General features: G+C 43.3%; 1 protein-coding gene and 1 long non-coding RNA gene across 2 annotated transcripts; one reads left to right on the top strand and one right to left on the bottom strand.

The window, feature by feature from the left end:
* Positions 1 to 22,399, top strand: LOC139670817 (uncharacterized). Its single transcript, XR_011697575.1, has 3 exons — positions 1 to 29; positions 19,408 to 19,640; positions 22,287 to 22,399. It is a non-coding gene; the product is annotated as an uncharacterized lncRNA (long non-coding RNA).
* On the bottom strand, positions 8,487 to 22,621 carry CD83 (CD83 molecule). Its single transcript, XM_071552962.1, has 5 exons — positions 22,529 to 22,621; positions 22,276 to 22,406; positions 12,646 to 12,862; positions 12,429 to 12,532; positions 8,487 to 10,744 (listed from the first exon to the last, which is right to left on the bottom strand). The coding sequence occupies exons 1-5, from the start codon at positions 22,569 to 22,571 to the stop codon at positions 10,586 to 10,588; spliced, it is 654 nt and encodes a 217-aa protein (XP_071409063.1). The 5' UTR covers positions 22,572 to 22,621; the 3' UTR covers positions 8,487 to 10,585.
* Between the last annotated feature and the right edge of the window lie 4,574 nt (positions 22,622 to 27,195).

The following is a 27,195-nucleotide window of genomic DNA, read 5'->3' as shown; positions in this document are numbered from 1 at the left end:
AAGGGAAAAAATGCTGCTACAGCACCCAGGTGAGCTGTACTTAATCATTACATTTTCCTCCTTTTTTTTTTGTCTTTCATTGTGTCATGTTCACATCTAACTATTACCTGATAGTGCCAATACTGGGTATTGTTTTCATATTTATTCTTGTGACTAAACCCCTCTGCAATGAAAGGATTAGTTCTTGTATGATCAAAGCCACTGTAAACTCTGTGTTCTCTGAGGTGGCACAAGTGTGTTTCATATTTGCTTCCTAAGCTGTTTTGAACACTAAGGCCACTTCAAAAACAGTGCACAGCAATGAGTTTTCAACAGCAATACTCAACAATCCTTCTCTGGTGAGCAGGGAAAATCCCTGATTTAATCATCCTTTTGTTACTTTTTCTTTTCTTTCTTTCTGAGATTGTTACATAAGCATGAATGAGGTACAGTACCCTGGGTTTCAGTGGAGGCAGAAGCATCAGAGTCATTCACAAAAATGGTCCCATTATCACATGGAATTGAAAAACAAAACTGTCTCTTTGGGAGTTTAATATACATGATTTCTTTTAAAGAGGTAATGCTGTAGAAGACAGGAGCATTAATTCTGTGCATGCTCCCTTTAACTTCCATTATTTTTGTAATGCTTTCAATGACTAAACCCCCAATGTTCCTAGTTAAAAATGCTTTTCTCCCCCTTTATTTTAATTAATGCTTCCAATCCAATGCCAGCTAGATTTCTGTACTCATGACTTGGACACTTAACTTCATTGCTCATTGATTTTTGATATGGTGGGACCCAGCACTGTCAATCACTGACCTGCTCTACAGACTTCTGGCAAAGATGATGGCCAAGCCAACATGATCAGAGGCAACATTTGGGCAAAAGCCACAAGCAGCAGCTCCCAGGCATGGGGATGGTGGGGGCATGTGGGAGGGAAGACAAGGCAAGGCAAGAGAACAAGCTCAGATGTTGTGGAGTTCTGCAGAAACTTCTCTCCCACTTTCCCAACACGCCTTCTCCTTGCTTGTTGGTTGCAGCTTCTTCTAAATACAAGTGGCTATAAAGTGATAGGGAAGTAAAAGTAACCCTGGAAAAGGTGGTGGAGTACAAAGCAAGGTCTTGATGGGAATTGTTTTTTATTATTTTTATTTTATTAACTGGCCTGTGGTAGGAAAACATTTGGGAGTTACTCTCGAGGTTTCTGTTCTGCTTCAGTTTTTTTTTCCCTGGGAGAGGTTGTCTCCTTGCCTTTCCTTATCCTATTGACTCAGAGGACAAACATCTGGTGACCCAGCAAGTGGGCATGGAGTGATGGTGAGGCACAGGAAAGCCCCAGTGATGCAAATACACAGAGAAGGTCTTTCCTGTGCCCACAGGGGGTGCTGATGGTGGCATTTCTTTCCCATCTTGGCCCAGAGCAGTTCTCATCCCCAGCAATGATGAGACCAGGAAAGTTTCTCCTTGCCACCCTCACAACATCTGGGAATGGCACAGAGCAGCAAAAGGTGGGAGGAGAGTAAAGACATTATTGAAGCTCATAGGTCAGGTTCTGGGAAGCTCTTTAAACTTACCCTAATTTTGTCTGTTTAGCATTTCATCAAAATGCATCATGTTTTAAACAAGCCTCCAAAGCCTCTCTCTCCAGTCAAGCCCATTACAGTTTGTGCTGCACTACTTTGATCTCACGGAACAGTCTCTTTATATTAAGTAATAAGGCATCATTTGGTTTGCATTTCATCCATTCTTTATCACATCTACATTCAGGTAATTGCTTCCACATGCTCTTTAGCAAAAGAAAAGCTCAACTGCAGTTCAAGCATGTTTAGGTTTATGGATGGATTGAGTATGTCAAGTGTTGATGCTGTATTTCATTTTTTTTCCCAACCAATCCTCACAGACCATTTGAAGCAGGGAGGAGAAAAAAAACCAACAGTAATTCACGTTTCAAAAATTTCCCAAATTGCTCCCAACTGAGATGTTTTTCAAAGCCCCAATTTACCATACACAAAGCTTTAACACTTGCCATGCCATTGTGTTTATGTCAGGGTGGCCTCCCATGCCTTTGGTTGTGTGTGGCTATTTAATGTGGCAAAACCTTTAACTCTTTCCATGCTACAAGATGTTAATAACCTGTGAGTATTTCTTCAAAATGGAACAAAGGTGTGTTCTGTCTTTCCTAGGAGTTTGGAGTGAGTAACTTCAAACTGGTAGCATGAAGAGAAATAATTTGCCAACTAGAGCATGAATTGTGAAGCCTGAGAGAACAGTAGTGTGTACATATTAATTCTAAAATATAGTGATTTTTTTCTTTTTAATGAAAACTATTTTTGAGAAGGAGTAGAAACAAAGTACAGGCTGTCCTGGAAGATGTAGAACAGACCAGTGCTCTGCATGTTGTATAAAGATTAATCTTCATACACCGACAGTTGTTGTCAGCAGAGTTGGCTTTTTCTGCCTTTGGCTGGTGCACAATTTACCAGACACACTTAGAGCTGTTGAGATGGAGTGAAATGGAAAGAAACTGCATGAAGACAAACCCAGGAGATGTGACACCTGCTTAACATGAACTAAGGGGGGAATCTCTTATTCTGGGCTCACTGCAAACTTTGCCAAATTTGGTTGTTCAGGAGCTGCAGGAGTGTCACTTGTTGTGTTTCACTGATGTTGGGTGAGTTTGGGGGGAGTAGGATGGGAGAGTAGATTTTTTTGCTTTTTTCCCAAGGGAAGGAGCACTTTAACTAGTCCTTTTAAGTAGAAAGCAGTGAGCCACTGACCTGGATCTTAATGCACTTGACTGTGTTGATGTAGGAAGGAGGACAGAGGGCCTGGCAACCTGATTTGCCTGTAGATAATTATCTGCATTCAACAAAAGAGCTGCTACAGTGCACAAGTTTGTTTCTTGGGCACCAGGTGTCTCCCAAAAGTCCCAGACAGATCATCTGTTTATTCTGGGCACTTATCATAAGATAGGGGCACTTCAGAGTCCTTAACAGGCTTACTGCTACTATTCCTAGAAAATAAGACGGCCCTAAGGAGCTTCCAAACAACTTAAGTCCTGCAAAATGCGTGTTTAGAGGAGCTTAGCTGAAAGACAAAGCCTCGGGACCAGCGTTTTGCATCCTGGCAGAAAAGTCCCAGCATGTGATATGGGATGTCAGCTTTTGGCAAGTCAAGGGCACAGTTGCAAGCCCAAGAGTGGGAGCTGTGTGAGACAGCGTGGAGGAGAAGAGCTGCTTCCCTCAGCTGGGAAAAAGCATTCTTAGCATTCTTAGTCCCTGCTGAACTGCCCCCTGAGACCCAATCTCTGCAAGGACCAAGGCTGTGTGAACATGAGAGTGGCACTTTTACCACAGGTTAGGAATTTATTTGGTTTTTTTTTATCCACACATAAACCCCAGTGTGGCTGAGTGCTGCACAGACCCAAAGAAGGAGACCGTGTGTGTGGCTTCCTGAGCCCGTTTGTCCATGTGGAGCCACTTGCCTGTTGCTGTCGTACCATTCTGAGAGTCAGGGATGGGATGAACACAAAAATTGTCTTTCTTAAATGTCACATATTATGAACACTTCCAAAATTCAAGCACAAGATGTGTTTGACTGTTGTGTTTGAGACTGTGGATTGCTCCAAAGGCCAACATCAGAAGTATTTCATGTGGAGAAAAGCCAGAACACAGAGGAGTATCTCTGATAGCATTCCTTGTATGTTTGTCCTTGAATGAAGGTAAAGTTTAAAAAATCAATTTTCTTACCTTTTTGACTTGCATTTAATTTTTTTGAGGCCCAAATTGTCCACAGTTTGTTTTTTTCTTTTATCCCACAGCTACTTTTCATACTGGAGTCTAAAAATTCTGTATGAGATACCTTTGGTCATTACTGGCAGAGGGGAAATGTCTTGCAGTGCTCCATTCATAGTGTGATGAACATCCTGAAGAATAGTGATAAATAATTGTTCTCTGACTGTGAAAAGTGTAGATTTATATGATAATTAAGGTGAGAAGGGACCTCAGGAAGTTTCTAGTCCAACCTCCAGCTCAAAGCTATGGAATCAGTCCAAGTTCCTTAGGGCTTTATCCAGTTAGATCTTGAGAACCTTGAGGGTTAATTCCTCCTGGCTGGTACAGAGCCCTTCACTTCCAGCTCAGTAAATGGAAGGAATGTGATTAAATTGGTGTTGATACCAAGTCTGATAACAGATGTGAGAGTGAATTGGCAGAGCTGGAATTCAGATGTGATGAAAATAACAAAAGGGAGTGGGTGGGAACTGTCACAGGTTTGTGTTATAGGTGCTTGGTCTAGACCCAGCATTTGCAGAGACTCCTGAATTTTCCTTCTTAGTAATTCTTAGTAATCCAGTTTCTCTTGTCAGCAGGGCCTTTCCCCCTTAACATCAATGTCCAGCAGCTCAAGCCTCCTGTTCTCTCCCCCGAAGGACAACTTGTGCAAGAAGTTCTTTCACCTCCAAGTAGAGAAGTTACAAACACTGCCACTTTCCCTGCCTCTCACAGAGGCAACACTTGAACCCAATCTCTCCCACTTACAGACAGAAAAACTGAGGCAGGCAGTGCAAATGTCTTTTAAAACAAACACACAAGAAACCCCAACCACTACAGGCTGTTTTTATTCCCTTCACAGAAGGAACTGAAAGATTCTGCAGGGAGCAAAGTCCCTGTTTGTGCTGGGCTTGTGCAAGCTGTGCTTCCCTCAGGACCTGTCTCTGCTCTCAGTTGCTGCCCCTTGCCTTCCATCTGCCCATGGGGTTGCTTTGTGGGTTTTGGGGTTTTCTGACACTGGTTGTGGTGTCTGTCCTGTAACAGAGCAAACACTTCAGTCCAGGCTGTCCATTTGCAGTGGAACAGATGCACTTGCAACTCAGCCACAAGGACACAGCAAGCTTTTTTTTTCCATCAATGGGTGGGAAGATTCACTGGCTTGGACCTTCAAAGGACCCACCACTCCTTGCAGTGATCTGTTGGTCTTGCCACCACCCATTCTCTTGGTGGATTTTTCAGGATTTACATCACCACTCCAGGGAGTTGCCAGCACTCCTCTCACAGACTGATGCAGGAGTAACATCAGCTGAAGGCAGAGAAAAGCAGAGTACTGCAAACACAGGTCTTGGCAGAGAAGAGAGAACAGACCCTCCACGAAAAAATTTGGTATTGCATTTATTTTTAACTCTCTAATATCCTCACCAATTTGCTCCACAATTTACTAAGAACCAGAGGTTCACTTACAGATATTTAAAAAGAAGCTGTGGGGAAAGCACTGACAATTTCCCTGTCTGTGTAGCTGTAACAGAGTATAGAAGCTTTGTCTTCACAACCAGAGATGAAGAAAATCAATTACAGCTCCCACAGGGCAGGTAGATTGGTTGAGAAGGTCACTAAATCCTTGCAGTTGCTCAATGGACTTGGAACCAGATCCCCTCTGCACTTGCATCACTGCTCAGCTCCACACTGAGAGGGGGAAGAAAGGGGACTTGTGCTCCAGGGAAAAGCTCTTTATGCCCTTCTAAAGGGTCTTCTCAAGGGCGGAAGAAAGAAGGGAGGGAGGAATTTCAGCGTGCCCAAAGAGCCATATCCTGTTTGTATCACTCACAGGCAGATACTGAGGATTACTTTGGTCCACACTGTTGAATACAAGTGTGCTTGTGGCTCCCACTTGGGAGAAAGAGGCTGAAAACTGTTCAGGCTCTACAGAAAATATTCCTGTTGCAGCTCTGCCAAGGTCACTGTCAGCCTGGGTTATCTGCTGTGCTCACAAATCAGGCTTAGCTAAGGGCTGTAATTCATACACTCAGCATTTTGTGCATTATGTCCTTTAGCTTTCCCTCATTGCCATTTTGGATATTCATTCAGCTCCAGAGTGTGACTCTTGTAATTTGTCTTTGGGGTAATTTCCCCATGTGATGCAGCATTTCCCTGTGTATTTCTTAATCCCAGCTGCACAAACTTGCTCTGTGTGAGTAATTTGATATACAATATTTATTGTTATCTTTGAATGCAGGTGGTTCACTGTCGGATAGAAGGATAGAAAAATGCAAGTCATAGGGGAAAAAAATCAATGAAAAAATTACCAAACCCACAAGAAATAATAGCAAGGAAGTTCCTGTAGTGAAGTCATCCACAGGAGAGTCAGGAAAAACTCATCTCCCCAGTTCTGATCCAGAATTCTGCACAAGCTTTCTCATTTCCAGGTGTCCAGCTTTTATTTAGAAAACAAAGATTTAAAATTTGTGTTATTGAAAATTTGTGCTATTTAAAATTTGTGTTATTTAAAATTTGTGTTATCGAAAATTTGTGTTATTTAAAATTTGTGGTATTGAAAATTTGTGCTATTTAAAATTTGTGGTATTTAAAATTTGTGCTATTTAAAATTTGTGTTATTTAAAATTTGTGTTATTTAAAATTTGTGGTATCGAAAATTTGTGCTATTTAAAATTTGTGGTATCGAAAATTTGTGCTATTTAAAATTTGTGTTATTTAAAATTTGTGGTACTTCCCACCTCATGGATTCATCAACATGAACTGAATTCCTCATTCTAAAAAGTATTATAAGGCAGTATTATGAAGAGCAGTTCTAGCAGATGTGTTTGCTCCTACATTATCTTACAAAACTGAGGACATTGATAATAAGAAGAGTGGTAGAAAATAAAACTGTTTTTTCTGCTCAACAAAGCAATTATTCTGTGTAATCGAAACAGGCTTTAGATTGTGCAATACAGAAACACATTCCCTTCAACAATGAAGTGCTGAAGTCCAAAGAATGTGTGTGTGCTCATCCTCTCTGTGCTGGGGCAGCGTTTCTGAGTCAGTTTACTCAGAGATCCACATGGCAAGGCAAGAACTGTCCCTTCTGAGATACTATGCTGTAAAACAGGTGTAATCTTATCAGCCAATACCTGATTTTTTTTTATTTTTCCCTGTCAGTGCTGGAGTCACTGCAGTATATGAACTTATATCCTTCAGTTGCCTGGTTCTGATTTTGTAATATTTCTAGCTAATGTTAGTTCTTTTCCTGCAATGCCCCAAAAGTTTCTTTATATCCCTTACACCCCAGATGTGCAGGCACCTTCATCACACCAGGAGGTTGCCTCTTTCTCTCCAGCTCTGTGATTCACTTGATGCCGTGAATGACCCTTCCCCCCAAAAACAGGACTCTGAGCCACGTTAGTGCAGGGTAAGATAAAAGTAAAGGTCCTTTAATATCACAGGCCTACAGCCCACAGGAATACAGGATGACATGCATGTGTCCCAGTTCTTGTTTCCATGGCTTTTATAATAAGATCCCTCCAATCATTGCTTTACACATTTCTCAGTCCAGCCCCAGTCCCACCCCTGGTCCAACCCCCTGGAATTGGGTCTGGGGTCATCAGGACCCTCTGTCTTCATCAGCTCTTCTTCCTCAGGCACACAAAGGTCTCTTGGAGCTCATCCAGTTCTGGCTTTTGGGTCACTCTGACCTGTGTTTATGTTTCATTCTGTGGGCCTTCTGATATCCTTCAGCTCTACCTTGGAAAGGAGTCTAAACAAGATTAATTAACTAAAGGAATTTGAGCTCCCTGTTCTGGGACAGGGGTAGTGATAGAAAGGCATTAAACTTAAACTGTTAGAAATATTAACCCTCTAAAAATCTACAACTACTGTGTTCCTAAAATCTACAAAATGTGAAAATCAGAACAAAAACCCTTTGGCATCACACTGAAGCCTCTTGGCATAAGATTTTCTCTCTCGACTTTGCTTCTTCTGAACAATTTAATGCATTTAAGTGGCCTTGGACACGATCACTTCTACTGCACAGCTGGGCCTACAGCAAATCCCCTGAATCAACCAGCCTGAAAGTTCTAAGCCTGAAATTTGACTCACAGTGTTGTTGCCTCAGGCCCAATCTTCTGTATTGCAGTTTGGCTCAGGAAAAAAATAATGGGTATAGTTGTTTGCACAAAAGTCCCTTTTTTTCCATTCTCTCCTGTCTGATCTGATCCTATTTATCCTTCTGAGGAAATAATTTTGAAAGTGTTTCAGCCTTTGCTGCTGATTGATTATGAGCTCCTTTCTAGTGAATTTTCCCTTCCTTCCTCTCGTCTGCTCTGCTAAAAAATAAATATATTTAAAGATATTTTTAAAATATCTAAAGGTATTTTTAAAAATATCTAAAGATATTTTAAAAAATATTTAAAGATATTTTTAAAAATATTTAAAGATATTTAAAAATATTTAAAGATATTTAAAAATATTTAAAGATATTTTAAAAATATTTAAAGATATTTAAAAAATATCTAAAGATATTTAAAAAATATCTAAAGATATTTAAAAATATTTAAAGATATTTTAAAATATTTAAAGATATTTTAAAAATATTTAAAGATATTTTTTAAATATTTAAAGACAGTTTAAAACTATGTAAAGGTAATGCAAAGGCACTGCAGATAGTCCAGCCAGTGATTCAGGTTTATCAGGGCCCAGCTCAGATGCCTGTACACAAACACATGTAGAATGAGGGACAAATAAGAGGAACCAGAGATGTGTTCACACAGAAAATTGACTGCTCTGAACTCCAGGAGAGCAGATTTTGGCCTCTTCAAGGACCTGCTCCATAAGGTCACATGGGATAGAGCACTGGGAGGCAAAGGGGCCCAAGGATGCTGCCCAAAGCTCAGCTGGAGTTGAAGCTGGCCAGAAATGTGGAGAACAATAGAAAGAGTTTTTCAAATACATGAGTGGCAATAGGCAGTATAGAAACTCCTTAGAAATGCATAAAATTATCCATTGCTTAATCAGTTATAAACACATGCATGCCCTGCCATCAGAAGAGGCTGGATCAGGCCTTTGCCTTATTTGATGTAATCATGTTGGTTGTAAGACAAAATGCATTTGATGCAGAGTATTTCTGGGTTTATTTGCCATATTTTCCATAGTTACACAAAACCAAATGGTAGGTTACCTCTGAATTTTTATTTTAAGTATTTTAAAATTGCAAAAAAAAAAAGCAAATGTGGCATTGATTTACTATGTTGTAAAAAAATTGCATATCCCTTGTAGATAGAAGTCATTCTTCTGCTCAGGAGCCTCTTGGGTTCCAGCATTGTCAACATCTACCTTGCTCAAAGAGGCAATACTGAGTGATGCACAACTTTCTTCCCACCAGGAGTTCAAAATTAATCAAGGGATTATAGAAAGGACCTCATTGACAACAGCCTGGAATTCCAAACTGCATTAAAAGTCCTGGTCAGTTCTTGAAGTATTTTTTTAAGGTTGTGTTCTTAAGGGCCTGCAAATTCCCATGTTTGGGCTCAACTTCTGACATTGTAGCATAAGCACCCACAGTCACTCTAGACTCTGTTTCCCTCACCTTCAAATCCAGCAGTCCAGTAAAGGGAAATTCCTTGATTTCAGACTCCAGGATCTCTCTTCTGCTTCGGTCCAAAAGGACAAATCTTCTCTCCATTTTATTGTGTGCCTGAATTCAACTTTTCTCATGGCCTTGTTTCACATCTATACACACTGTCAGCACCAAAAGTAGCTGCTCATATGCCCCATCTTCCATTCCCTTATCTCGTGCCTAACTTTATAGACAGGGTGGATTGATTTCTTCCAAGCCATGGCTTTGGCCATCACTTGTGTAACTTGTCTGATGTAAGTGTTGCATACATTTGGCTTCATGTTTTGCAAACCACTAAATAAGTCATCTTTACATGTCCTGAGTATCACAGGCTTCTTTGGTCTTATTTAAGATTAACCCTCTCATTGAAGCTTCCTGAGATCAGCTCAGTTGGTTAAAACTTGGCTGTAATAATGCCAAGGTCATGGGTTCAATCCTCTGTGTGGGCCATTGACTGAAGAGTTGGACTCGATGATCCTTGTGGGTCCCTTCCAACTCTGAATAGTCTGGGATTCTGTGAATCCTATGGATTAATCTACAGATGCCTCTGGGAAATGTGTCTCTATTCCTCCTGCAGAGATAGAAAGTTCATCTCAGTCCAGAAAGATTTTGAGAAAATCTTCTCCCTTCTTATGTTTCCGCCTGTCTGTCACTCTGAGATTTAAAAGCAGATATTTCTTTGGTCCATCCAGGTCAAGGGCATGAAGTGACCTCTTCAGCTGACTGAAACATCATGTGATAAGTTACATCTCAGCTGCAGTAAAGGAACTCCATCCAGAACCAGGCTCAGAGCATGCTTAGCTTTTCACACCACAGCCCCTGCTGCGATTGCTTTGGCGAGGTGAGAGCTCTCAGTTCAGTGAAGAGCTTCATCCCCAGCCTTGTGCTGCCATGGCCTCCCTGTAACTCAATCTTCATGTCAGAAGTGTATTCTTGCTGAGAAAATGAGGACTTCACATCAGAGTGAAATAAAGTTGATACCAACTTCATGAGAGCCTTGTAACACATTGTGTAGCTGCAATTCTCAGCCAGCTGCCTCTCAAGGTTACTGCCATACGTAGCAGTGCTGGTGCAAGGCTTGGCCAGTGCAAACACATCACTGGCAAGTTACCTGCACTTTCTGCCTGTCCTGAAGAGCCACATATTACCATTCATTTCCTCTCCATCCCACTCAGCCATCCAGCTCGTGTTTTCTGGTGAGCCCACGGTGTCATCAACGTCAGCTTAGACAGAACTCCAAGTAAGCTCATTTTTGCAAGTGCTGTTGCTGTTTAAATCCTGGAAAGTTGTCATTTCTTGTGCATTGATGAGGGTGAGCATGTGTTTCATATCTGGTCTGGTTTTTTGGTAATTGGGAGACATACTCTCTTTTCTTAGACATGTCTAAAAGAAAAGACACAAAGGAAAGCTTTAAACTGAGAATTCCTATGAAAGGCAATTTAACAAAAACAACTTTGAAAGTTTTGCTTTTTCTCCTTGTTAACCATAGCTCATTACACCTTTTCCAATTGTTTGTTGCCAGAAGCATCCAGTACAAAGAAAAGGGGGTGTTTCTTTCTAAATCGATGAATTTTATAGAACAAAAGCTTTTGTGGCAAAAGGAAATTTATATTTAATTCACATTTTCATCTGAATCAGGCTCTTCCAAGTGTGTTTCAATGTGAGCCAGTGCCTGAAATATTTTCAGCAAGTTGTCAAAGTACAACCCCAGTGCTGCCAACCAGTTCTGAACTGAACTGTTCAGTTTAGTGGAGATAAAGCACAAACCTCACAAAAGGAGAAGACAAGGCAACATCTAAGAACTTAAAAGGTGTTTTAAATCCTGAAGCTCACTTGTGAGCTCCTGACAACATTAGATTTTGATGAAACTTAGGTTGATACCTGAGACTGGACCTCACCCAAGAGCAGGATACACATAATTCCATTAGAGTGGTTACCTTCTGCTTTTTATAACTGCACCAAAACTGAGACTTTTAATGTAAGGTAAGGAGAGATTCTTTCAAGACACTGAGAAGAAAGGGGGCATCTGTCTCTTCTGAGCAATATCCTTGCTTTCATACTTCTCTCCTAACAAATTCCTACAAGATTTATCTTGTCAAGCTTGAGCCTGAACAGCACAAATTGCTGGCAGAATTGTCAATCCAAAAAAGAGACAGGCATAAATTTAATTGCTCCCCAAAGATACATGGAAAGCTACATTTAGTCTCAGCTAATTAGATATTCTCCAATCAACAGTTATGATTCACCTGCTGAGAAGCAAAACAAGATGGCAAATATGAAATAGGCAGCAGGAGTTAAATGTGACCTCCCAAAACACTGAGGATGGTTTTGTTGCATTTTTAATTAGAAATGCAGATTATCAACACCCAACACTTGTGCTGCCCCTGAGCCAGGAGGTGTCCTCACTGTCCTCACTGTCACTGCAGTCACAGCACAGGTTTGCTCCTGTGGGGTGAGGGTCCCAAGCACCTCCTCTCCCTTCCTGTCCCAGAAGTTCCAGCCAGCACTGAAGGAATGCATAAAACCCCCAAGGATGTTCTTTTACATGGATCTTAAAACATCTATAACAACAAAGATGGAACTTCACAAAAATGCCCGTCCGAAAGGGGATTGTCACCACTTTGGAGGTGTGAAAACTGAAGGAAAAAACAGGTGGACTTGACCACGTCTGTTGTGCCACCACACAAAGCAATGCCATGGGTGGGAAAGGGATCCCATGGCCTGTGCCTCCCTCTCAGGCAAATGCCACTCCCAGGTACCAAAGCACAAGAGCTGTTGTTGTGGTCTTAAACCAATGAGGAGTTTGCACTCAGAGTAACTGGAAGCAGAAATGGTGCAGGAAAATAACTGATGGTTGGAGTTAGTTCAGGGTGCAGTGAAATGTTCTGTCTCTCTGGAACTCCAACCTGTGTTCCTCCTGCACCTGAGTTTGATCATGAATTAAAAATAAATTAAATATGAACACCAACTTCAGACCAGCTGTGCCAAAGCAGTGCTAGCAGAGGAAATGAGTGGGAGGTTTTTTGTTGGTTTTGTTGCGTTGTTTGTGAGAAGGGGAATTACTTACACAGGTAAAGAAGATGAGCAGCAGGTAAAAAATCCCAAGGCAAGTCAACATGAAGAGCTCGCCTTTGTGTTTTGTTAATTTTTTGTCTTCTAGTCCAGGGCAATCTAAAATGTAAAGCAAAGTGTTACATTATTCTTGTGCTCGTAAAATAATTTTAAACTGTTACCTTCAGGAAATGCCATGTGGAATAAGGGACAGTCAAAGCTTTCTACTGTACCTGTTACTTTTAATGTGACTGTGCTGCTCAGATTGTGTTCTCCACTCTGGTCCCCCAAAGTGCACTTGTATGTCCCACTGTTTTGGCTGGTGACATTTTTGATCCTCAGTGACAAGAAGGTGTCGTTGGAGAGCTCCAGGGACCCCCCAAGTTCTTTTGGATAATGGGATTCCACATCAAGCACTTCCCATGCTATTCCTTTGTCATCTCCAGCCATCTGGAAAACACAAATATATTTCTCTTCAGTGTCATTCTCTATTTTAGGGGAAAGAAAATTTTAAAGCCAGCTTATGACTGGAAGTGCAGAGGCTGAAGAGAGGTGGGGAACACAATTTCAAACCCATTTAATACATTCATGTTCACAATCCAGAGCTACAACAACCCCCTGCAGCGCTCCAGGCTGGGCACAGAGTGGCTGGAGAGCAGCCAGGCAGAGGGACCTGGGGGGACTGAGGGACAGGAAGCTCAACAGGAGCCAACAGTGTGCCCAGGTGGCCAAGAAGGCCAATGGGATCCTGGCCTGGATCCAAACTAGCGTGGCCAGCAGGCCCAGGGCAGTGACCCTTCCCCTGGACTCTGCCTTGGGGAGGCCACACCTTGAGTGTTGTGTTCAGTTCTGGGCCCTTCTCAGGTCAGGAAAGAGATTGAGGGGCTGGAGCGGGGCCAGAGAAGAGCAACAAGGCTGGAGAAGGGACTGGAGCGCAAGTGCTGTGGGGAGAGGCTGAGGGAGCTGGGGGTGTTCAGCCTGGAGAAGAGGAGGCTCAGAGGTGACCTCAGCACTGTCTGGAGCTGCCTGAAGGGAAGTTCTGGCCAGGTGGGGGTTGGTCTCTTCTCTGAGGCAACCAACAGTAGGACAAGAGGGCATAGCTTAAGCTCTGCCAGGGGAGGTTTAGGTTGGATATCAGGAAGAAGTTCTTTCCAGAGAGTGTGCTCAGGCATTGGAATGGGCTGCCCAGAGAGGGGGTGGATTCTCCAGCCCTGGATTTTTAAGATGAGACTGGATGTGGCACTGAATGCCATGATCTGGTAATCACAGTGGGATTGGATTAAGGATTGGACTTGATGATCTCAGGGGTCTTTTCCAACCCAATCCATTCTATGATTCTATGATTCTATACAGGATTTTGCTTAAATGGATTCTGTATTTATAAACAGATACTACAGAGCTACTCTGTAGTAACTTCTTCAGCTGTCTCAGCTGGGCACAACCTGGTAGAGATGATAAAAGGCAGCAGAAGAGTCTGCTCTCAATTTGCTTATGCAGATGCCCCAGAAGAATTTGGACAGAGAGAGGCAGCCCCTGGGGATGGAGCTGAAGCAGCAAGAGGCAGCATTGCCCACCTGCTTAGCTGTGGCTCTGGGGACCAGAGATGCCCAGGACAGCATGGCAGAGGCAGGTAAACCCCACTGCTGCCTGTGCCTGCCCTGCCAGCACAGTTTCTGCCATGCAGTGGTGAGAATTAAACCTGCTAACCCAGCCAGCATGTCAGAGTGTGATGGCTCTGCCAGCACGGGCTGGCATCGTCCCAGTGGCTCCCCAGCCCAGAGTTCCTTGTGGGAATGCAGCCCTGGAAACTGCCCTGCCCTGTGCCAGGTTCTGTGCAGCTGAGCCCTGAAACCACAGTGCCTCTCTGCAGGAATGGAGCTTTCCATCCCCCTCCTTTCCTCTCCCTTCCACTCTTTATTGGAACCAAAGAACAGAAAATTGCTCCGACTCCTTCAGATTCAGTTGCGTGAAGGTCACGAGCAGGTTCTGGTGCACTTGGGGAGCATTTGTGTGTTGAATTTCTTAATTGTAACCAGAAGAGCTGCATTCCTTGGCATTACTGAGAGGAATGAAGTGTATTCCCAGCACAATTCCTACTGCAGGGTGAGAGGATGCACTGAACATGACAATTGGCTGGGAACCACGAAGAAGAGAGAGATCACTAAGTTGATCTGAAAGATGGGAGAAGGGTTTGAATTAGCCCTTGTCCATTCCTATTCATCCAAGTTGCTCCCAGGGATTCGAGGCAGCATGCCCTCCATGAAGCTTTCCCAAGCAAGGAATTCAATCTTTCTGTGGACCAGCAGAGCCAGAGCCAACTCATAAGTCCAAGGCTCAGCATTTCAGCCAACCCTATAACTAATGTAAGACAAGGATTTATTATTATTACTATTATTTTAATAGACACATTTTTGGGCTGTGTGTTGGTGCTTACTTTCTATCAATACAGCTACTACATCAGGGTATACCAGTTACACTGTAAGTTATTAAAATTAACACAATTTTCTCATACTGAGGCCAGGAGTATCTGGTTTCCCTTTCATGTGCCTGCATGAGAAAAGCACACTCGGGAGTCTGGAGAGAAATATGGGCCTGCTGCTCCATTATACTCTGCTATTTTTGCAGCCCTAAAATGGTGTAAAACAAGCTGCAAGCTGGGGAACTTTTCGGGAACTGGGGAATGGCACTAAAGCACCATAACTGTAAAGATTCTTTCTTAAAAAATTTTGAGGTTTTTTTAATGCATGAACTGAAACACGGAGCAGAAATTTCCTGGGGCTTTCCATACTTTACCCAGAAAGAGGGAAGAAAGTACCTTCTTCCTCTTAATCCCCCAGTAAATTTACCCCAGTTTCTCATTCTGGTTACACTCAGCCCCAAGCAGCTCCAAGCATAGGTATGGTGGTTTTAAGGCTGTAGGGACTTCACTGTGCCACAGGGATTTAGGTATTTCCAGGCCCTGCACATTGTCAGGGATGTGGCCAGAGGAATTCCAGTACCAGGCTGGGCTCAGCTCTGGTTACAACTGGGTCAACAGCAGTTAAGTGGATATAGTTGACCTCCCTCAGATCTAATTTTTGCCACTCTCCATTCCCTTACCATCCCCTTCCTCGGTGAAATTTAAAACTGCCCACAGGGCAATAAGAAGAACCAGCCTGAATGCTCTTTTCATTGCCCTAAATTACAGTAAGGAGGTCTGAGCTACACACAGAAAATTAGTTTTGTTTGGGGTTTTGGGGGGATTTTTTGGGGTGGTTTTTTGTCCTTTTTTTAACTCGCCAAGAGCATAAATAATTTCTGCCTTGAGTGGTGAATGGTGGCTGCAATTTTTGTGGTTGAGATCTGGGAATGAGCAAACACTTTGATCTTTCTGTATGCAATTGCAATCAGCACTGCTCGTTTGGGGGAGAAGCCAATTAAGTCCATACATCCTGTGCCTGACCATGTGAGATTTTGGGTAAATGATTTAACCTCCCTATTTCACAGGAGCAGTGAGGGATAGGACTGGCTCTTGCCTCCAAAGCTTTTTAGGGTGCTCAGCTTCTGTCCACGGTAGAATGACAGTGACCCTGGGGGCAAACCAGTCAGAATTTTGCTTTCCACAGACCTGCAAAGCAGTGGCCATGAAGCTGCACTAACAACATGCCCTTCCCAGAAACAGAAGAAAAAAAAATTTAGTTTGTGGTCTAATCTGGCTCCATCACCTGAGGAGAAACCAGAGGTGACCTGGATGGGGGTTGTGAACTTTGCCTTTGGGGAGGAGGAGGAGGAGGAAGAGGAAGGGGTCACAGGGGTTGAATTGGGGCTTTGCATGCCCCTCTTTCTCCATTAAATCTCCCCTTTACCGACAGGCAAAGGCAGCAAGGCAGCCCGTGGGGGTGCTGTGCTCCCAGCAGCCTCCCAGCATTTTTTAGGCTGCAGAGACATCTGGTGGCATTTTTCCAGCCTCTACAGGCAGCGCATCCACCTCTGCTCAGAGGTCACAGCAAGCCCATCTCTGATCCCTGAAGGAAGCATTTTTCCACTGCACTCTTATCTCCTGTTATCTCATTAAAAAAAAAAAAAAACAACAAACCCGACCCTTCCCTTTTTAAATTCCCTCAGTAGCGAGGAAACATCTGAGCAAATTTGCAGAGTGTGTCCCCATATCCCACCTGTACAAAAGGAAGTCCATGAGATGTTCACTAAGGTCAGTGTTCTGCCTCTTGCTCTATTCAAGCAAACGTCTTTCTCCCCCCCAAACCTAATTAAAATTACAAAACTGCCACTTTGTTTGCCACCTCCTGTGAATTACTTGGCAGACTATCACCGGACAGATCATTTTGCAGCTCAAGTTTCTGTGATAAAGCAGCTCTAATTCATGCCAAGTGTCCTCCAGGTGATACCACAGCCCAAGGTAATTGCTGGGGGTTTTACCTAATTAATTCCACACGTGCTTAGAGGCATCAAAGTCAGTGACAGCAATCCACTCGTGTGGGGACCATCCCCTTCCTTAATCAGTGAAAAAATATTTTCTACCCAGGTTTCATTGGTGTTTCATGTCCCTTCCACCTCCAAATGGAGGAGAAAAAGGAGGTGGGTCTGTTCCTTCTCCCATGTTTGCTGTTAATGGTTTTACCAAAATTCAAAAGGCAAATGATGAGTTGTGTGGGGACAAGTAGAAATTCTCCAGAATCTATTTGCATACAAAGGGCCTTGTTGCCATGCTGACTGCTGGGGTCCCTGAAACCAGAATTTTCCTGGGAAACAGGGACCTGCAGACTGGCAGCATCATTCTACCTGTCTGTATAAAATTACCCAGTAAGGAAATTAAACAACAAAGTAAATTGGAGTTTATGTTTATTGGCACATATACATTTGCCTGCAGCAATGTCTGTGACAGAGTTTCAGAACTCAGCTTGGAGGGGAAACTACAGAGGTCTGTTTTTTTCCATCACCTCCCAGCAAGGAGAAGAAATGTTGCCCCAAGGGCTGGTACTGTCCAACACCTTCATTAAGGACCTGGACAGTGTCAGTGTTGGGCTGCCCAGTGCAAGAGAGACATGGACACACCAAAGAGCAGCCAGCAAAGGGCCACCAAGATGACTAATATCTGGGAGCACCTGACATATGAGCAGAGGATGGAAGAGATTGTTCAGCCTGGAGGAGACCAGTCTCAGGGTCATCTTATCAAAATTGATTCAACCTGATTGCCAGGGGGATACAGAAAACAAAGCCAGACTCTGCTCAGTGGCCTTCAGAGACAAGACAAGAGGCAATGGGCACAAACTGAAACTCAGGAAATTCCATTTAGACACAAGAGAAACTTGTTTTTACTGTGGGGGTGGTTGAACACTGGAATGGGCTGCCCAGAGAGGGTGAGAAGTCTCCATCCTCTGAGATACTCAAAACTAAACTGGACACAGCCATGAGCAACTGGCTCTAGTTGTCCTTTTTGATCGAGTTTAATTGAAAATTATTATAGTTCCCAAAAGCTTGGAAACACTTGGTCTAAAGAGGTTGTGATTTTCCCACATATATTCTCTAGTCAATTGACTAATTCCTATTATGTTTCTCCTAGCCTGGAGCTTTTTGATGTGAACAGTGGTGGGGACTCAGTGGATCCTAAAATAAGATATGTTTGATTGAAAATACCACTAATCTGGTGTATTCCTGTTCTCTGGCTGGATAAATTATGAGAAATAGGTAGAACAATTAGGCCTCCAAAATTTAAGTGCTCTTCAGCAAATATTCCTTTTTCAGAGAACTAAGCACCAGGTGGGAGAAGGAGGAGGAACACTTTGCCCAGTCCAATCTGCTTGAGGTTTAGCTGCAGTTGTGCCAACTGCTGCAGCATTACATGGGCAATCCACCCATGCTGGAGTATTTACACCCAGCTCATCAATTAAAATTCCATTTATCATGAACATGTGAGAGTGAGCAGTTGTTACCTCCCTGCTCTCATCAAATATCTCTTCTCATCGAGCTTTTCCCAAAATAAGGCAATACTTTCCCTTCCAGGTAAATCAAAGTGCCAGGATAACCCACTTTTCCCCAAAAAAAGCAAATTTTTAAATGAACCCAAATGGTTCGGGTCCAAAACTGATGTCAGTGGAAAGGTGGAATGCATTAACATCAAATTTATTCTCTTCTGAGGGTGGGATGGTTGTAAAACTGGTTTTGTTTAAAATTATACCAGGCATAATGGCCAAGTTGAAATTTCTGACTGTTACAGAGAGTTAAAAACTACACATGGCCAGAAGGAATTTATTTTCCAAAGCAAAACATAGAGAATTCTGGCAATGCCCAGTAACCAACACATAATGAAACACAACTGAGCTAAAACCACTTAATAGGTGTATTTTTCAGCACAAAAGCACTTTCACATTCAATTAGTTCTGAAGGTGCATCCATGTGGTTCCTATACAGTGTCATGTAGAGATACCAAAGTTAAATTTGAAAATAACAGATATAAATTGTGGGCACATGTGAGTGAACTCTGAGTGTGCTGTAGAGGGGAGGGGGAAAAAAAAACCCAAAGTAAAAAAATCCAAACCCAGCCCCAAAACAACAGTGAAGGAACTCCATATGACACATGAACCAGCTGGAAAAGCCCTTTGACTCAGACTCAGTCACGAAGGTTTTTCATTGGTTGGTTTGGTTTGTTGTTTTTTTTTTTTTAACTAGGGGCATCCAGCACTAGCCCATGTCAGGCAAAAGAATTGTTTTGGTCATGGAACAATTTCCACTGTTCCCTTCCAGTCTAAATCATGGATGTGATGAAGCTACTTGGGGGTGAATAGATGTCTGAGGGGCATTTGACTATGGAAGTCAGAAGTCAGGCTGAACTAATTCAGCAACTATTTACCTGTGCTAATAGACCACAGATATGCACATTTAGCAAAAGGTATTTCCTTTGAAGGAAGGTGCAATTCATATTAAATGTCTCTAGTGTTTGTTCTTACTTTGTTACATGATTTCCGCCTCTAATTCTGCCACGGTTTTATATTTTTCAGGGAAGTGTTATGAAGTTAACAGAATTCTCTCCACTGAAGCACAGCCTCCTTTCCTCTTCCTCAAGATTTGTTTTAGATTAAGACTTTTCTGGCTATCACAGGAATCAAAGAGCGAAATATCCACTGGGACTTCATTTAAACTTGGTTTTCAAACTGGATATAAAGTGATAATTATGAAGTTTTATGAAGTGGTTCTCATTTTCAGTGTTCTGCACAAAGAGAGACTGTTCAAGGTAAGTCAAGTTTCACTACACAGATTCTTGTCTCGTAGGTGGGCCAGAGACATTCAAACCAGTATTTCCATCAACAATTCCCAGGGCCTGAGTGCAAAAATTACCTCTTTTCAGTTCTCAGTTGCCAGATTTCCACACTGCTCCTGTGTGGCTTTATGGGATGGAGGTTGCCCAGCAGTCCTAAAACTGTCCCACACTTAAAGAATTAATCATTGTGAATTAATTCTCTTTCTCATGGCCACAGAGTGAGTGGTCTGAGAGCTGCATTTGGATTTTGACAGGAGAATTTAAACTCCTTTAAACAATTATTTCTTTGCACAGAACTGAAAAGAAAATAATTATTTTTTAAAGAAATTTTTTTTAGCAGATTGTAACCAACTTTTTAAAAGTACCCCTTAATTGCTCTGAGCACACAGAGGTGCCAGCAGGAAGGAGGGGTTTGTTCCAGAACACTCACCCTGTGCAAACAACACGTGCAGCACAGGAATTTTGCCACCATCTTTTTTTTTTTTTAAATAAAAAAGGCAGCAGAAACAAAAGTTAATTGCTTGCATTCACTTCACAGCACAAAGTGACCCCATGCAAAAGATCTCACCTCACAGCTGCTTGAACGTTACAGCCTGAAATTTCATACCATTTGGTGGAATTACCTTTTAATTAGCCCTTTCGGGGGTCTATGTGGTGTTTATTGATTAATCCTTCAGTAGTTGTTTTTAACTAATAGATTAATTACCTGTGGTGGGTAGCCCAGTCCCACTCCACCATTCCCCCACCCTCTTTTTGCAGCATTGGGTGGGGACAGAGCCAAAGTGTAGAGAGGGGAGGAGAGAGATCTTCCAGCTGCTGCCTCTTTAGCCAGCCCATAAGTACAAGTATTGCTTCTCCAGCACTCACCACTGAGCCTAAATTCCTTCTTCATGTGGAGAGTCAGGTTTGGATTCTGCTTTTCCTGATATGATTGCAATTTTGTTGGCTTCCAGCACTAGTTCTGGGGAGAATTTTCTGTGATCCAGTCAACCTCTCTATTTATTCCTCCCCTATCCTCTATTAATTGTCCATTTTTGCTCAACTCCTCCAGGTCATCCAGACTCCATGATTTGCCTTCCCTGCCCTTCCTAGACACTGGGGGGAAAATGGAACCTTAAATAATTCTTACATAATTAGCAATGATCTGGATGGAAAATACAGATCCTCATCCAGCTTTAGAGGCACAAAGCAGGAAAGAGAAAGTTGACTCATATCCCACCTTCCATGGTGAAATCCAACCAAGTGCATTCTTCTCTCCTCCCTGTCTCCCACCTGTGCTTAGTTCAGCATTTTGGAAAAGGGAGGAGACTGTGGATGGTGCACCTGATGGGTTGGTAGCCAGATGTTCAGAGCTGCTCTTTCAGGGTGCAGTTGTCATCTAGTCAGTAGGCAGATGCTCATTCTCATCCCAGCAATGAAATTCAGATTTAATTCAAATTTAATTTCAGCATTGCAAGTTTCAACCACTGAAGCCCAATCTAATAACACTGTTTGTTGGTTTCCTGTAGGGAAAGGTTTTAAAACTACATCTGACTAAACTGCTGAGGAAGCCAAGGCTGTGGCTTTATGTTCTGGCAAAGATAAATTAACAGTTTTCACCCACCATAAATAGTTTTTTTTCCCCATTTGCTTCTATTACTCTACCATCACATAGGAAAGTAATTCAACTCTCTAACCCACAAGATCTTTATTCACAGAATGATTTTCCACTAGTATAACAAGCAACAAAGCTCAGACTTAACAGGCAACAAAAGGACCACGAGGACTGGCCCGTGGGGAGCAGCAGGAGTGAGTGTGAAGTGAGTGTGTGGCTGGGAGTGGGGAAGGGGGGAGAACAAACCCTTCATTTTGCCCTGGTAATTCGGCTCACACTGTAAAGTGAGATGCAAACACACAGTGCTATGCAGAATGTCAACAGCCACTTCTGCCACCAATGGATAATTCTACCTCTCCATCTATGAGCAAATTCATCCTGAAGAGGCAGAGCAGGACTTTTGTGCTCATAACCCCTCCTGCAGATGGTGGTCAGCAGGGCTCTCCTGCCCTGGAGATGGGAATTCTGAATCCCAGCAGTCAAGATGTGCCTTTTACTTCATGGCTACAAAGAGATAACTCAGAATTTCTAGCTCTCTGCATAGCCTGCCCTTATGCCCACCCCACTAGTCAAATCTCTCTCTAAAGAATGGCAAGTAGTTTTTTAGTTTCCCTGTTTCAAAGGCAAAACCAACTCCTGTTGAGGGGACATTAACCAAGGAACAACATCATTGATGTTACAAGGCTTAAATACAATTTTTTGCTCTGAAGAAATCCCCCTCTTTGGAGTAGTAATTGGCAGGCTGTACATGGGGCATCACCCAAATTCTTATCCATGGAAGCCAGCAAGAGTTAGATAGAAAAGCAGGCCAGGAGCAATTCAGGGAATTAGTCTGTCTACATGACATGGAAAACACCTTTCTCTGTGATAGCTCAAGTGCTTGAAGTGCTGCTTTATCTGTGCTGCCCTGACAGGAGAATATCTCTGCAGAAAACAACACATTTTGTACAAGACAAGCCAACATCAGGTGGGAAAGCAAAGCAACTGCTTAAATAACTGAGAGGTTTTTCTTACTTTATACCAAGATGCCTTCTGGTATGTGATTGAAGAGTCCTGAAGAACCCCACAGGGCAGCAGAGCTTCTTCAGCACATCTTACAGCAACGTCTGGGACCACCACAGAAGTGCCCTGGATCGAGCACCAAACTGCAAAGCACAGGGACAACATCACATTTAAAAGGGATTGCTCACATAACCCTTCCTGTTTGCCCAAAACACAGCCCCACAAAACAAAACCCAGGAAGAAAAAGGCAGGGCTGCCCACTTACCATTGCACAGGATGATGAGCAGAGTGTGGACCACCAAAGGCATGGCTTGGACTGCTTCAAATCAGAGCAGCAACAGCAGGGCGGGCTGTGAGAGCAGAGTGAAACTGCTGCTGCTGCCAGGGTGGTATTTCTGAAGGCAGAGTGGGGAATCCCCCGGGCTTATCTTGAGGTTCCCCGTCACAGGGAAAATCCCTGCGTGTAGGAGCCAAGGCTCCTCCCCTTGAATCTCTCAGGTCACTCCCATTTCTGCAACCTCTGCACTGCGAGGACCTCACCTCCCTTTTTCACACAGCCACAGAATCATAAAGGCTGGAAAAGACCTCCAAGATCATCAAGTCAAACCTTCAGCCAAACAGCACCAAACCATGTTCCAAAATGCCAAGCCCACTCAGTTTTCTGAACACTTCCAGGGATGGTGACCACCATTTCTGCACTGCGAGCACCTCACCTCCCTTGTTCACACAACCACAGAATCATAAAGGCTGGAAAAGACCTCCAAGATCATTAAATCCAACCTTCAGCCAAACAACACCAAGCCATGTTCCAAAATGCCAAGTCCAGTCAGTTTTCTGAACACTTCCAGGGATGGTGACCACCATTTCTGCACTGCGAGCACCTCACCTCCCTTGTTCACACAACCACAGAATCATAAAGGCTGGAAAAGACCTCCAAGATCATTAAATCCAACCTTCAGCCAAACAACACCAAGCCATGTTCCAAAATGCCAAGTCCAGTCAGTTTTCTGAACACTTCCAGGGATGGTGACCACCATTTCTGCACTGCGAGCACCTCACCTCCCTTGTTCACACAACCACAGAATCATAAAGGCTGGAAAAGACCTCCAAGATCATCAAGTCCAACCTTCAGCCAAACAGCACCAAACCATGTTCCAAAATGCCAAGTCCAGTCAGTTTTCTGAACACTTCCAGGAATGGTGACCACCATTTCTGCACTGCGAGCACCTCACCTCCCTTGTTCACACAACCACAGAATCATAAAGGCTGGAAAAGACCTCCAAGATCATCAAGTCCAACCTTCAGCCAAACAGCACCAAACCATCTTCCAAAATGCCAAGCCCACTCAGTTTTCTGAACACTTCCAGGGATGGTGACCACCATTTCTGCACTGCGAGCACCTCACCTCTCTTGTTCACACAACCACAGAATCATAAAGGCTGGAAAAGACCTCCAAGATCATTAAATCCAACTTTCAGCCAAACAGCACCAAGCCATATTCCAAAATGCCAAGTCCAGTCAGTTTTCTGAACACTTCCAGGGATGGTGACTCCACCATTTCCCTGGGCAGCCTGTTCCATTTCATCCAAGATATCGGCCCTTCTGGAATTTCAAAGGCATTTGAGTTTCTACTCAATTTTCTGATTCCAAGATCAGTCTCATGCTTGTAATTGGTGTCACTGGAGCTCAGGTGACACCAGTACCTGGGATGCCACTGGAAACCAGAGCGAGGAAGCACTTCCCAATCTGTACCTTCCAGCCAAACAGGACCCCAGGATCAAAGGGGAGCCCAACAGAGACTTCTTCAGCCCACTACACCTTTTGCATCTTTATTCCTCCTCTGTGTTTATCTGAACAGAGTTCAGGTTGACCACTGTGGGTTGGTGTGAAGGCCACCAAAATCAGAACTGAAAGAATGTCTCCTGACAGACAAAATGTCAGGGGAAAGGGCTTGTCAGGCTCCCAAAATCCCCTCTCAAGTGCCTGTGCAAAGGTTGGCCTTATGAAGTGACATTTCTGAAACCACGTTTAAGCACCACAAGAATGTTTTGACTTGGGGCTGAGGGCTAAGCAGGAGTTTTCAGCGTGGCTGAGCTACACAAACTACATTTCTGTAGTGTTGGGTGTTGTACAACAGCATCTTTTCTTAGTAGATTTTGTCATCTTCAGGACAAACAAAGGCATCTGGACTAACATAATTTTACCAAATTATGTGCTGGAAAATTTCACCATGGAGAAAAAGCCAAGGCAGCTCCCAAAAGAGGAACCTTTTGGACATGCCCTCTAGATATCTGGAGAGTGGGCAGGGAAATCCTTTCCTTGTGATCTGTGAGACCTCTTTCCCCCTGGAGAATTTCTGGGGAAGTTCGAGGTCAGTCACTGAAGCATTTACAAATCCTGAAACTGAAAGTTGCTGGTGTTATTTTTGGAAAACAATTGTGGCTGCTGTCTTTAGGCTCCTGAGATCATGATGGAGAGAAACCATTTAGAAGTGGGGGCTGTTGGGAATTGAAGGATGGAGAGTGTATAGAATCATAGAATCATAGAATTGATTAGGTTGGAAAAGACCTCCGAGATCATCAAGTCCAACCCTTGGTCAGCCCCTTTTAAAATTCAAGGTCCTGAGGGCCACTTCAGTCTGGGCATCCTAAATTCAAATCACCTCTAGAAAACTTTGTGAGGAGAAGTCAGTTTGACAAGTCCTCACCATGCAAAAGTCCAACTCAGATGGGTAAATGCTGTGGGTGGGTAACAGTTTTGGAAACTCCACTCTGCTCTACAAAGAAAGTCAGACAACAATTTCTGACCAAGGGCCTCATTGTTGAAATAGCCCACTTATTTTTAAAGATTTTTGCTTCTAGCTTCATTGGCCATCAGGGTAAATATAACAGGCTCTAAGCTTTATTTTTCTCTTTGTGTTTTATGGTTTCAAGGATCTCAATCCATTACTTAGAAGGTGAGAGTGAAATGTAAATCCCAGTGGATCTCTTGAAAGTGAGAGAAAATCCTGAACTCTCACTCCTTTTCCTGTGTGAAATAACAGAATCCTTGAGAAGACAGAAGTGGGGGCTTTGCTGAAGGAAATCTTGGAGAGAAGAGGGCTCCAGTTAATATCCTTCACATCTGTTCTTCACTAAAATAGTGACTTTTCTGCCCCCATGAGTCAGTCACACACCAAGCCCACCTCCAGGAAAGTGCCCTTTCTGTGAGTCCTGCAGAGCTTTGTATTTACCCTTCATAAACCTGTCAAGAGGCAAAAACCTTCTCCACCTCCCTTTTCAGTGCAGGGAAAGCCCCAGTGAGCAAACCACAGTGAGCTGCTGCCTCTTCTGTGGGTCAGCTCACAGCAATCCTTCTCATTCTGTCCTGACCAGTCTGGAGGGGCTGTGCAATGCCTCAGGCTGGGGACACAAGTTTGCCCACACAGAAGGGCACTGAAGGTAATCTGAAAGTGTCAGGCCTTGGTTTGAGCTGCCAAGGTGTTGTTAAATAACATTCTTCCTCACTTAGTTAAAACACAGGACTCCTAAAACCACACAGGTTTCCCCTCCAAGGCAGAGAGAGCTTCCAGGAAAACAGCCCTTTTCCTCCAGAAGTATTTGCAAGCTCAGCTGCTGTTCCACAGCACACTATGGGAAGCAGCAGAGCAAGACAAGGAAAAAACAACCAAAAAATGAAACTCCCTTTGCAAGGGGAGGAGAAATAATTTTTTATTTCTAAACTTTCCCTGGTTGGGATTTTTTTTTCTTTGGGGAAACTTTGAACTGGGCTGTACTTTCCCTCCTAACTTTTAATGCCCTTTCTACGGTTTCAAAGAGCAAGTGTGTTGTCTCCAGAGCCCTGGAACCTGCTTTGAGTTTCAGTCCTGTCCTGAGCAGTTGGAAGCAATGGGAATTCCATGGCAAGGGTTTGGGTGTTGGAGTGAAGAGGCAGAGATTGCCTGTCAGCCTCCTCCATAAGAAACACACCCACATCTTTGCAGGCTCCTCAGGAACTGCAGGAGCTGCACAGTTATGCCAATAAGTGGAAGTCTACCATTAAATTCATTGTTCTGTGGACCTAACGAGACCTGCTTCCCACTGGTGTGTCCTGTTGCCTCTTCCTCCCCTTCCCTCACCTGTACCACTCTCTGCATCAGTGTGAGCCCCTGATCTCACTGAGGAAGAGGGACCATCTGCTCTGGTGAGTCCATGTGATGACTGACCTCAGCAAGCAGTGTGTAAACCACCTGGGTGCTGCCTACCTTTCTCTTGGCAAGGGCACTCATTTGGAGCTTCATCTCTGACTGAGCTGCTGATTTTCATGAATTTCACAGGCACTTAATTCTCTTGGAGCACCAATCCCTTTGTCAGTTTGATAGAAAGCAGGTTCAGAACATACTGGCTGATAGACAGCCAGATGGCTTGATCACAGAGATTTCATTCTCTGTGGGAAGTGAGGCTAGAAGCACAAGGATGTAGGATGGATTCATAGGATAAGGGTAAAAAGTCAAGACTGTATTTTTTTCAGTGTTGATAGTGCCCTGAGAATGCTGTTGTGGAATCATATCCTGTTTCCTTTAACCATCCTTCAGATTCTTGGGTAGTGGATTTTTCTGATTTTTTTGTTCCACTGCATTTAAGTTCCTGCTTTGAATAAGGTCCATCCATGCACCTCCTGTCTCTTGTGAAGCCTCTCGTGATTGGGTTTGTTTGTTTGTTTCTCTTTCTTATTATAAATTGCCTGTGCAGCAATAAAAACTGTCTGCTTCAGTTCAGCTGACAAACCAGGAGGGCTTTTGTTTTCTATTTCAGTAGACAACTCTTTTTAAAACAACACACTGTGTGTAGTGTGGCAATGTCAGGAGCAGTGGCAGAAGAATCCCCAGCCACAAAAGCAGAGTGGTCATGGATTTTGAGGGGCCCAGCAGAGCTGCAGCACAAAGTTTATTTT

This window comes from Pithys albifrons, chromosome 4 (genome assembly GCF_047495875.1).
Source record: "Pithys albifrons albifrons isolate INPA30051 chromosome 4, PitAlb_v1, whole genome shotgun sequence".
Classification (NCBI taxonomy): domain Eukaryota; kingdom Metazoa; phylum Chordata; class Aves; order Passeriformes; family Thamnophilidae; genus Pithys; species Pithys albifrons.
Note: the sequence above shows the minus strand (reverse complement) of the source record. Positions and strands in the feature narration are given on the sequence as shown.

What these genes read in the sequence shown, in the direction of transcription:
- CD83 (XM_071552962.1), bottom strand. Translation starts at nt 22,571, where the DNA reads ATGCCTTTGGTGGTCCACACTCTGCTCATCATCCTGTGCAATG. An exon ending in AGTCACATTAAAAGTAACAG is followed by an intron (nt 12,533 to 12,645) that starts GTACAGTAGAAA and finishes TTTACATTTTAG; the next exon opens with ATTGCCCTGGACTAGAAGAC. An exon ending in TGCTCATCTTCTTTACCTGT is followed by an intron (nt 10,745 to 12,428) that starts GTAAGTAATTCC and finishes CTTTTCTTTTAG; the next exon opens with ACATGTCTAAGAAAAGAGAG.